The 12,551-nt window shown below is 44.2% G+C and overlaps 1 protein-coding gene across 10 annotated transcripts in view; it reads left to right on the plus strand.

Annotated features, from left to right (window-relative positions):
• Nucleotides 1-556: 556 nt before the first annotated feature.
• The window catches only part of TRIM9 (tripartite motif containing 9), a 103,760-nt gene continuing 91,765 nt past the window's right edge, over nucleotides 557-12,551 (plus strand). For 2 of the 10 annotated variants that reach the window (XM_082448388.1, XM_082448386.1), the window contains exon 1: nucleotides 559-2,020. In XM_082448388.1, the coding sequence (XP_082304514.1) occupies nucleotides 815-2,020 (1,206 nt within the window). In that variant the 5' untranslated portion in view covers nucleotides 559-814. Of the gene's footprint in view, nucleotides 2,021-12,551 lie in introns of all 10 variants that reach the window. The other 8 variants (XM_082448385.1, XM_082448391.1, XM_082448390.1 and 5 more) reach the window with 6 other exon arrangements.

Genomic DNA, 12,551 nt, shown 5'->3' on the forward strand with positions numbered 1-12,551 from the left:
CACTGAGACTCTACAGCGACACAGTGATTCATCTACAGAGCTAGTTTACTAAACTATGGGCACTCAGAAATAAGCAACCCGTTCCTGCCTCAACTGAACCAGAGGTTCTACTGGCCTTGTGAAAGCTCAGCCAGGTGCTGAGCGCCCCGGTGAGAGGACAGCTTTGGGGGGAGGGGGACTGAAGAGGGGACAGAAGCTCTTTTACATGAAGCGGGGATACAGAGACACGTTCCCACCACAGGGTAAGAAGCCTCTGGGCCGAGTCTGAATTGAAAGCGTGAAATGAAGGCGGCATAGATTTTAACGAATATACTGAGCCTTTACGTGGGTCGCATAATTTAAATCTCACAGCAACACTAGGAAATCGATATTGTCAATCCCCTTTTAGACACCAGGAACTGGGAGAAAAAGAAGCGAGAAGGCTCCTGCCAGGCCTGCGCCGTCAGACCCCCGGGATGCAGGAGCGCAGGGGCCGGCTTCCGCGGGTTCCTGAGCGGGAGAATGACCCGGCTGGGGTACAGAAACCTAGGCCTGGGTGAGGCGCCAGCAGCGGAAGAAGGGGGGGTCTCCCGCGCGGCGCAGCACGGGCGAGCGGAGATCGGCGCGGAGACTACAGCTGCAAGCCAAAAGCAGACGCCGTCGACAGGCACCAGCCCCTCTGCCAGCCCCCTCGCTGCGGGGAGGGGTTTCTCACGCCCCGCTCTTGGGCGACTGAGCCGGAGGTCGGAAGGAAGCGGGGCGAGGGATGAGTCATCCCGCCTAATCCCTCCTTCCCGGTCCCCTCGCCTCCGCACGCCGGCCCCCTCCCGAGATCATGCAGCCCGAAGCGAAGACTCCCCTCATCCTCAGAATCCTCCACCAAACCCCCTGTGGCCTGCGGAGGAGAGGAGAAGGACGGGACGTGTGGCCAATGAGAGCTTCGCTCTCTCGCCCGCCGTCCAATAAGCCGCTGCTTACAGGCTGGGGCGGGACTAGAGGGGCAGGAGGGGGCGGTCCCGGGTTGGCGCTCGGCGCCGCGGTTCGGTGGCTCACAGAGCGCCTCACAGGGAGTCGGCGCCTAAGCGACGCGGGAAGGCGCCACTGCCAACGCCACCGCCGCCGCTGCTGGCCAAGGTGCTGGACACGACAGGCCGGCGGCCACCTCGTCAGTTCAGGCTCCAGTTGCAGCCGCCTCTGCTTCGCTCCCAGCCAGGTCCCCATGGAAGAGATGGAAGAAGAGTTAAAATGCCCCGTGTGCGGCTCCTTCTATCGGGAGCCCATCATCCTGCCCTGCTCTCACAATATATGTCAGGCGTGCGCCCGCAACATCCTGGTGCAGACCCCGGAGTCGGAGTCCCCCCAGAGCCGACGGGCCTCGGGCTCCGGGGTCTCCGACTATGATTATCTGGACCTTGACAAGATGAGCCTGTACAGCGAGGCGGACAGCGGCTATGGCTCCTACGGGGGGTTCGCCAGCGCCCCCACTACCCCGTGCCAGAAGTCCCCCAACGGCGTCCGTGTGTTCCCCCCGGCTATGCCGCCACCGGCCACCCACCTGTCACCGGCCTTGGCCCCGGTGCCCCGCAACTCCTGTATCACCTGCCCCCAGTGCCACCGCAGCCTCATCCTGGATGACCGGGGGCTCCGCGGATTCCCCAAGAACCGCGTCCTGGAAGGGGTAATTGACCGCTACCAGCAGAGCAAAGCTGCGGCCCTTAAGTGCCAGCTTTGCGAGAAGGCACCCAAGGAGGCCACCGTCATGTGCGAACAGTGCGATGTCTTCTACTGTGATCCGTGCCGCCTGCGCTGCCACCCGCCCCGGGGGCCCCTAGCCAAGCACCGCCTGGTGCCCCCGGCCCAGGGCCGCGTGAGCCGGCGGCTGAGCCCAAGAAAGGTCTCCACCTGCACAGACCACGAGCTGGAGAACCACAGCATGTACTGCGTGCAGTGCAAGATGCCCGTGTGCTACCAGTGCTTGGAGGAGGGCAAACACTCCAGCCACGAAGTCAAGGCTCTAGGAGCCATGTGGAAACTGCACAAGGTGAGTCCTAAGAAAACCCACCCCTAACTCCCCGCGCCTCCGATCCTCCGGTTTTGCAGCAGACGATCCCCCTCTTCTACGCACACTGCCTCTCAACTGGGGCGCAGTGCAGGTGCCTCCAATATCTACTTCCCCCATCTGGTGCATTGCAGGAAGCGCAGGGTACCGTAAACGGCGCACAGGGGAGTTGAACCTCTCCAGAGAGTTGAACCTCTCCAGAGAGTTGTTTCGGGGATGCGTAGAGCGGGTCTCCCGGTGCACGCAGCCTGCGAGCCAGGCTTAGGGCGCCCCCTCCCCGCCGCGGACGTGCAGCTCTCGGCGGCCGCCAGCGTGCGGGAAGGCGATGAGTAGCTGGGCCGATCCGCGGCTGTGCTCAGGGCCGCCAGGGAAGCTCCAGGGCAGAGCCGGTTGTGGGGCTCCGGCCGTGGTCCCGCGGGGAGGAGGTGGGCGCGGCTGGGCGGCGCGGACCGAGGGGTGCTGGAGCTGCTGGATAGGCTGGAGCCTGGAGTCGCAGCGGGGGCGGGGAACACGCCGCGAGCTGAATGCTGATAAGTCGGCGCTGGCCTAAGCCCAGCGGCAGGGCGGTAAGGATGCGGGTCCGGGTGCTTTGCGCACAAGAGGTGTGCGAATGTGGAGTGGGGTGGAGAAAAAAAAAAAAAAAAAAAATCCTGTAGTCGCCATGGCAACACGGCCTGAAGGCTGCGGCCCTGACCCTCGCGGAGGGGATCTGGGCTGGAGTAGCAGGACTGGAGGTTTCTGCGCGGTCGCGGCCTGAAAGCTAGGCAGGTGCATCTCCCAGTCTCCCAGGGTAACCCCTTCCTATCGATCACCCACACACCCATTTGCCCAGAGTTCAACCATTTTCCTCACAGTCAGTAGTTGTCTGTGAAAATTTGGGGACACCTGTTACCAAATTTATCTTTCTGATGTCATTTGATGGTACCTCCGCCAGAGCTAGCCTCAAGGACAGGGCCTTTAACGACTTGTTAGGTGATGCCACTCCTCTGTTCAAAATCCTCCAATTGCCCCCCACATTTCTTAGATGGTCCTTAGGATAGTCCACCAGGACCTCAGATGGCCTGTTCCCGTTTGGCTTCATCGCCCTCATTTCCTCCCATTCCCTCTGCTTCAGCCACGCAGTCCCTCTTGCTGTTCCTCCACCAACACCGGGCCCCTTCTGGACCCGGGGCCTTTGCATCTGATGTTCCTTCAGCCTGCATCTGAACAGTTCACTCTCTTGCCTCCTTCAGATCATTACTCAGATGTCACCCTTGCAGTGAGACCTTTCTGAACCCCTTGGTTCCGTCCCCGCTTTATTTTCCTCACTAGTACTTACCACTAACTGGGATGCTATATATTTTAACTATCATGTTACTTTTGTATTTATCTATTGCCCCCCCAACATACACACACAAAATAAGCTTCGTGAGGAAAGAGATCTTTATAATGTTATTGCCCACACTGCTTAGAAGGAAGGAAACCACTCTTGAGGAGATGTACATGAATTGGACTTTTACTTTTTAAATAATCCACTTAGTTGGGGGTGCAAAGGGCAAGGCAGGGGTTCAGGACTGTTGTAGGGAGGTTTTCTTCACATCATTGAGTTGCAAGCCCCAGGATGAGGGAGGGCAGTAGGGATGGTGTTCAGGCATCAGCTCTGCCCCACTCAGGGTTTCCTGGCATTCCTTGGAGACCAGAAAGGCTAGCCTTTGAGAGAGGCCTTGGGATTAAGGAGGGGAGCATTGATATTTTATTTGCAACAAGAAAAAATAAAATAAAACATCACCATATTCAGCAATCAGGGAGCTCAACTCAATACTGAATACTGAATGGGATCCATGTTTACAGTCATTTATGTTCTCACATATAGTCTATTAAACTGTATTAGTACTGATGGAGAGACTTAATTCAGCACAAATTTGAGCCCCCCCTCCTAGGCACATGCCACTATTTTTTAAACACTTCAATTTAAGTTGTTTAAATGATGTTTAATTTTGAAAGTTTTCAGAACTTTAGTTCATGGCCAATTTTTTCTTCATATTATGATTTCACTCTTAAACTGCTAACTACAGCCTATGTTAAATTGCCCTACAAAACTCTCCTTGGAACTAAGAAACTAATCACCTGTCTGGAAAAAGAACTTAGAGGCACATGCTAATTAGGATGGTCAAACCACTGCATTATTCTTCTGTGAAGAAGAGCCTATAATTTATCCATTAAGACCAAAGGCAGTCTTTAAATCTCCGCCAAGCCCCATGTAGATTTGAAATGTTAAACCATTTGTTTTATCGGTAATGGACATTGTGAGTAGACACTGTGGCGTGGACAGGGTTGAAATTTGGATGTCTGCTAAAAAAGAATAATGTAAAGCCCTTCAGACATGACATAAGTAGGCTAGGAAGGGAATATTGGTTCATTTTTTAAAAAGACCATTTCTTCTCTGATCTTTTGCACATTTTTTCAAAAGAGTAAATAGTTATATTTTTTGTTCAGTCAATATCAAGATTATTAAACTGCCAATAAATATAAGGCAGAAGGATGACAGATTTTAACATTCACTTATCATCTGTTAGATGAACAACAAACATTATTTCCCCACCTTATCTCCTTAATAAGGTAATGTGATAACGTGTGATTTTCTCCTATGTCTATTTATCTTCCATCCTCACAAAAAGCTTATGGGCCAGAATTTCTATGTCCTTCAAAACATAGGAGAGCAAAGAATTACACTAAGTAGTTCTCCCAAAGTTGGGCAGTTAGTTATCCACACAAGTTATCACTAGACCTGAAAGTTTTCATTAATATTTAGTCATTTCCAGTGATAAAGAAAACCCTGTGAATAACTGTTTCCCTCAGAAAGTCATCATCTTACACATTTAAGACAAAATGGCTGAAGTTTATCTTTTAAATGGTATTAAAAACAACTGGTTGAAATTCATTAGTTGTCAATTGACTAAATTAAAATACGTTTCAGATATAGATGGCCTTCAAAATCCATGAAAAATAATGCAGGAAGTGGCCTTATAGGGCAAATATCTGGTGACACTTTTTATTTAGTATCAGCACTTGCTCTATTCCTTATCAAACTTAGGTTGGTATAAAGAATTGCCACTTACACAAAAAAAGATTTTGTAGACATTTTCATATAGGCAATTGGAACCATTATTATTACTTTGTAATTTTAGCAATTCATATTTCTAAATCTAACATTATCCTTGAATTCTTGGTGTATTTTATCAATCACTGAATCAGTAATGTATTTGTGCTGTTGAGCAAGAATTTTCTTTTCCTTTGTGTTTGTGCTGTTGAGCAAGAATTTTCTTTTCCTTTGTACTCTAAACACTGACTATTCATTCTGAAACTTGTCTCAAATGTTATTTCTCTCTTACCTTCTTTTTTTTAAACAAAGATTTGCAAGTTAAACATTTTAAAATAAACCATCAGTTATTATGCTTTCACCTTCAAAGCCTTCTGGAAAAAATACCTGCTTTGTAGTATGGTGGCATCTCATCAAATATTTGTGTAGTAAATGTGTTATTTAATGTAACCAAAGTGGTGTTCAGTTTTATATATATATATTAAAAAATATATAATATATTATATATATTATAATTATAATTATATATTATATTATAATATATAATATACATATTATTATATATTATAATATATTACATATATTATAATATATTATATATATATATATATCAGCAGTAAATACAGTATAATCTAGATGTCCGTATGGTAAATGTAACAGTTAACATATGTTCATGTTTTTAAATTCTTAAAAATTTACTTTTCGTATAATCAGAACATTCTGTGAGCAATGTAAATATTCTTACAGGTTATTAAGGAGAATGTTACAGAGGAATGAATTGTTCCTCTTTGTACTGAGGCAAAAATAGAAAGAACTAGATGAGGTTCTGGGTTCCAGACCTGATGCTGCCACTTACTCGCTGGTAACTTTAAGCAAGTCTATAACTTCTCTGTGCTTCCTACACACAAGATGTAAAGAACCTAAAACTATATTTGTGAAAATATTTTGAAAAAGTAATTTAGATGTTTATAACTTACTAATTTCAGTTTGGCAAAATAGAAAGTTTTTGCGTAAAACGGAAGTTATTGTCTCAGTAGTCAACAGTTACTGCATAAAAATCTCATCCCCCAACTTGGGATAATTTGCTTGCTCCTTATAGAGCACAAGGTGCCGTACAAAGGCTACTCTTAAAGGTGGCCTAAAAGAGTGACCCAGATCCTCATGGGTCCTCCGAGAATAGTCAGTTGAATTAACCCCAAGGAACAAGGACACACACAAAGATTTACTTGTATATTAAACAAAGATATTTTGTTTTTCAATTACAAAGCTAAAATGATAACTGATATAATTCAGTTTTGAAGATATTATCACTTTTGAAGCAGCAGAAATTGTTCTTCCTGTATATACCATGAAAAGATGCTATTAACTGGAATTTCAGATCAAATCACAGTTTTCATAAAGTTAGAGAAAACTGTCACAGCCATCTGTCATTGAGTAATAAATATAATGCACAGGCAAAAATTATCCTTACCATGAGTACAATAAATTGCACTTCTCTCACCTAAGCACCTTTCAAAGTGTGTGTATTCGTATAACTTAGCCTTGGCACAGAGGAGGCTAGAACCTATTATATGATAAATGTGTAAGAAAAATAGTTCTAAATAATATTGTTTATTATCAGTTTTATCAGAGATTGTTGGTGGTAAGGAACAGAAACCCACTTAGGGGATCTCAGAGGATTTCATGGGAAATAAAATCAACTCACAAGGAGACTGGAACTGGAAAGCTAGAGATTAAATTCACTTCTGTGTATCAGTCAGCTTTGACTAAGTTATGCTGCAGTAACAACCAATTTTTTGTTTTAAAAAAACAAAAAATTAATTAATTTTTTAATAAAAAGTTAATTTTTAAAATTCTCAATGAATTACAACAATACCATATAATTTCTTACAATAATACCCACTGAAAGTCAGCTCTGGCCCTTCTCCACATCCTCCTTATTCTTAAACTTAGGCTGAAAGAGCATGTTTGGAACATGCCAACCTTATGGCAGAGAGAAGGGAGCAGAGCAGAACCACTCAATGGCACTTAAAGTTTCCACTCAGACATTGCATGTCTCTTCTGCTTACATTCCATTGGCTAAAACAAACCATGTGGCCAAGACTGACATCTGTGCTACAGGAAATTCACTCTTCCAACAGAGAAAGGCACCAGAGAAGAGCCTTGTAGAGGAGGACAGAGAATATTTTGAACAAATAATACAGTCTGTCATATGCCTAACTCTCTCATGCCTGCTTCTCTCTCTGGATGGGCTTCCTTGGGCTGCACAAGGCCTGACATGATTCCTCCAGCCCCAGTGCAGCATGACATTTCAGTTCAAGTATCCACTCTCATCTAACTAGTGTCTCTGTGTCTCTTAGGCCACATTTTGAAGTTTAGAGAAAGAATGTGATTGGCCCAGCTTGAGTCAGGGGTTTACTGATGACTGCCTAGGTCACAAGCCCACCCCTTTAGTGAGGTGTATGCAGTAGACTTGGGTGAGACAAGTGAGGCACTCACCTTGGGTGAAAAATATAAGGGGATACCAAAAACTCAGTAATCAGGATAAAAAATATTATAAGGCAATATCTTAAAAAACAAAGATGAATACAAAAAATCCATGATGAGCAGAATATCAACGTTTTAAATGTTGATCACTTACAGTGCCATACTGAGCCATATTGGAGCCTGAGTCAGAAGGGAAAATCAGTAGTATTGATCCTATCTTTGTTTAAGATTTTGCTCTTTTGTTCATCATGTATTTTGGGGCATTCATTTTTATTTTTAAAAATATTCCATTAAAATATTAACGTTGACTACTGAGGTTTTTTAGCACCCTTTTAAATTCTGCATCCAAGGAGAGTGCCTTACTCCCCTCACCCTAGTCCTGGCCCTAATGAACAGACACTTGATACAAACCTGGCTCCTGGTTTCACTGTTCAGCTGGAGGAAAGCCCAGGGCAGAATGCCTTTGTGAGCAGCAGGGGCAGGGAGGCACTGACCGGCGCCTCTTGTACAGTCTAAGAGGAAACCATTCTGAGTGCAGAAGAAAGCCCTTTTGCTCTCCCTGGATCTTCTGCATTTTAAATACAGCACTAATTTCTTGAGATGCTTCAAAAGTGGAGCAACAGAGTTGATGAAGAAAAAGAAGACAGAAAAGGGTAGAGAACACTGAGAGCTATAGCTCAGTGCTTCCTCTCCCCAGTAATGCTCCACCACCAAGCAGTTTGTGTGGTTATTCCTACTGCTATTATATATTATGGTAAATGTGGCCACCTACGAGCAAAGTGATCCCTCACTTGGCTTGTGTATGAGTGGAGGAAGGAGGACAGAAGGTGCCAAAACACAATTTTGCACTAACTTCAGGTGCCTCTTTAAAAGTATGTGATTGGGTTGGGAGTGGGGGGAACCATATAGTTTCATTTCAATAATTCCATCTATTTGTTAGAAGAAAAGAGTGTATAGCAACCATAGAGTTTAGTGTTTCGTGTTGTTTATGTTTTGGTTTCATAACGGCAGTATTCTTCTTACTTAGTCAAGTGCTTCCCCACACCACCACATTCCTGCCTCTGCCCAGCCCTTGTGATTCTGGTGGGCTGCCAGTCCAGTGCTCTGCCTTACCTGGCCAAGTGGGAGGGCATGTGACATAGGCCTGACCAATCGTCACACCCTATCCCACTGGCCAAAGTGATTAATTCAAAAAATGAGCACGTGAAGCAAGCCAATCCAATCAGAGTCCTCTTCTGAGGTTTATAGATACTGAATCAGGGACAGAAGAGCATTGCTTTCCTCTGGGCTTGTTGCAGCTAGAATAAAAGCCAGAGGTGTCTGTGTCCCTGCCTCTTCCTCTTCCTCTTACATTAGTAGAAGAAAGTAAGGCAATCCCCAGAGTTACAGAGATAAGAAACAGAGACTCCTGAGAACACTGTTGAGTCCCTGGAACCCTTCATAACCCCCTTCTACCCCCTCCTGCCTTTCCAGTTATGTGAGTCAGCAATCCTCCCCCTCCTTTTTCTCTTTGGCTAGTTTGTATTGGTTTTCTGTCACTTCCAACTGAGATTTAGCACATATAAACATTTGTATCTGAAGATACTAATTCTTATTCATTCTAAGTATCATCTCTAGAATACTATAGTTGGAAGGCTGCATTCTGATGCCATAAATACAAAAAAAGTAGTTTTGATTCAATGAAGCAGAAGTTATATAATATTTAATCTAACTCTGTCTACTCGTTGACCACTGTGTAATCTTCACTAGTTTTTGGCTAGTCTCCTCTATTCTTATTGAGAGATTGCTTACAAAGAAGCCTCAGGGATTTTTTTTTAACCAATTCTAAATTACTCGGCATATATGGCGATGTTACGGTTAAGACCAACAGGCTAGACAGGGAGGTTCTGAAATCAAACTTCTGCCCCAAATCAATCTTGTTTGTTTTCAAAGGCAAGAAACTTCTGAAGACATGCATGTTGTTTTGACCCATTCTCTAGGTTGGAATTTTTTTAAGTGTGTTCCCACGAAGTTTCCATAATTAAATAAGTTTGAGACTCTCTACTCTACACACGCTCTTGGTGGTCCACATTCTGCATTGTTATATCCATATACCGATCGATCCTGAGACAGAGAAACCTGCTTGGTTCAACCTAGAATTTTCCAAGCTTATTTGACTTTGGAAACTCTTTTCTGTTTGTTCGTTTCCTTTTTTTTCAGCTTTCTTGAGATGTTATTGATGTATATATAAATTTAAGGTGTACAACATGATGATCTGATACATGTATATACTGTAAAATGATTACCACAGTAAGATTAGTTAACACTTCCATCCCCTCACATAATTATCTTTCTTTTTTTACAGTGATAACTTTTAAGATTTACCCTCTTAACTTTCAAGTATATAATACAGCATTTTGAATTATAGCCACCATGCTGTATGTTAGATCCCCATAACGTTTATCCTATAGCTGGAAATTTGTACCCTTGGGCCAACATCTCTCCACTTCCCCCCACCACCACCCCACCCCCAGCCCCTGACAACCACCATTCTACTCTCTACTTCTTTGGGTTCAGATTTTTTAGATTCCACATATAAGTGAGAGCATACAGTATTTGTCTTTCTCTGTCTGACTTACTTAGCATAATACCTTCGAGGTCCATCCATATTGCCACAAATGGCAGGATTTCCTTCTTTTTATGACTGAATAATATTCCATTGTATGTGTGTGTGTAGGTGTATATATATATATATATATATTTGTGTATATATATATATACCACATTTTCTTTATCCATTCATCTGTTGATGGACACTTAGGTTGTGGAAGCTCTCTTTGCTTCCACACAAGTTTGGGAGACATCATTCTAGGCAATGACTAGCCAGTAAGTCAGTAAGGAGGTCAGTGTTCTTAATTTCTTGTGTGTGCAGAGTAGACTACTCTAAAACTCTACCCTGCACATAAATGTCCCTAATTAGCCTATCCTTAAATCTTATGTTAAATCTAAAATATTAAAAGTTAAATTTATGTTATTCCTTAAATATTAAAGTCAAAGACAAAGAGGTAAAGCAATTATATAAATTTTGTAGTATGTATGTACATATATTTAATATATGTTGCTTCTCTTTCTATTATAAATAACTGAAAAATGATTTTGGACGTCAGTAATACTAATGTAATATAATTAAAAATAACTGCTTTGATCTACTTCTGACTACTTTTACACTTTGTATACACGATGCCAAATGACTGGCTTGATTGAGTTGGGGTTTTTTTATTGTTTTTTATTTATTTATTTATTTTTGGCTGTGTTGGGTCTTCGTTTCTGTGCGAGGGCTTTCTCTAGTTGCGGCGAGCGGGGGCCACTCTTCATCGCGGTGCGCGGACCTCTCACTATCGCGGCCTCTCTTGTTGCGGAGCACAGGCTCCAGAGGCGCAGGCTCAGCAGGTGTGGCTCACGGGCCTAGTTGCTCCGCGGCATGTGGGATCTTCCCAGACCTGGGCTCGAACCCGTGTCCCCTGCATTGGCAGGCAGACTCTGAACCACTGCGCCACCAGGGAAGCCCTTGATTGAGTTTTTCATTAAATTGTGATAGATAGAAATAGATTGTTTTAAACGTTCTTCTATAAAGCAAAAAAGGACAATATTAAAAGGTCAAAACTGGTGCTGCTCCTGTGACAACAGAGCAGAACAATGTGTGAAAGTTAAGAGTAGTACTTTGCCTGTTACATCCCAGCCTTTCTAGTATTTTCCTATTGACATTCAGGATCAACTTTTAACCTTGGAAAAGGAGTTAGTATAAAATGGCCACCAGCAGAGAACCTAGATTATCAGAGACCATCTAGGTTTTGTCAACAGCATGTCTAATTCATCCCCCAAAACATCTCAAAGCCAAAAACCACCGTCCTGGGGTGTTCTCACAGCAGTTTTATCCCTAACCTGAAACTGCGCCCCTGTCTTAAACTGAGAACTATCTCAAAGTAAGATTACTTGGAAAAACCCAAGCAGAATGCACAGAAGGCACTTGACATCATTGTCAGGGAAATTGTCATTTCACTTCTGTTTAGCCCTGACTTTGCCATCTTCTTAACTTTTCTGGTTTATGTTACAGATACAGCCATAGTCCCACCTGCCTGTCTAAGTTACCTCTTCCTTCTTGACCTTCATGGCCTTCCAGCTTCCCCACCAGCCCTCTCCCAGTCCACCAGGCCTCCGTCCACCATTTTCTTAGACTAGACCTTCAAATCACCCCACTAAGCTTGCCAGGCCCAGCTCACAGGAGCCAGCCTCAGTAGCCTTGCCCCAGAGCCGCGTGCCCACCGGGAACCTGAGTGCAGCCCTGCGTTCCAGCAGAGCCTCTCCTGCACCAGCAGAACTCCCACCCCAGCTGGGTTTAATTACAGACACTTTTTTTTCCATAACTAGAAAGAGTTTTCTTCATTTTGACTGATTGATTTTAAGCTGAAAGAGCAAGAAAACTCGTCTTGAATTTCTAGTCATGAATAAAGAAACATCACTGACTTTTCTGTTCTCAACACACCTGTCTCTAGAGACTCATCTACCCCATGGCTTCAACTCCCACATGTACCTGCATGTCTGGAACAGAACCGGTCATTTCAGTGCCCTGCCCGTTCACAGTGTGGTCCCAAACTCTGTTCTACCTTCTGTCCACCCCACCCATCCACCCCCGCAGAGCTCCCATCTTTGTGTTCTAACACTGAACGTCCTCCCACTGTATTATAATTGCATGTTTTAGAATCTCCCATTGGACCCTAATAACTCAAAGTCATAGACTTTTTCTATATATCTCTGTTTCCCCCCATTTCTGCACTCAGAAGATGTTTTAAAAAGGTTTGTTTAATGAAAAAAAGAATCAGTACGAAAAAGATTAATGATTAGCAACATATCCTAATATTTTGTTTCTCATATGAGCCTGACTGTAATAATTAGACTTGAAAACCTGTA

Source organism: Balaenoptera physalus (assembly GCF_965194825.1).
Source record: "Balaenoptera physalus genome assembly, chromosome: 2".
Lineage (NCBI taxonomy): Eukaryota > Metazoa > Chordata > Mammalia > Artiodactyla > Balaenopteridae > Balaenoptera > Balaenoptera physalus.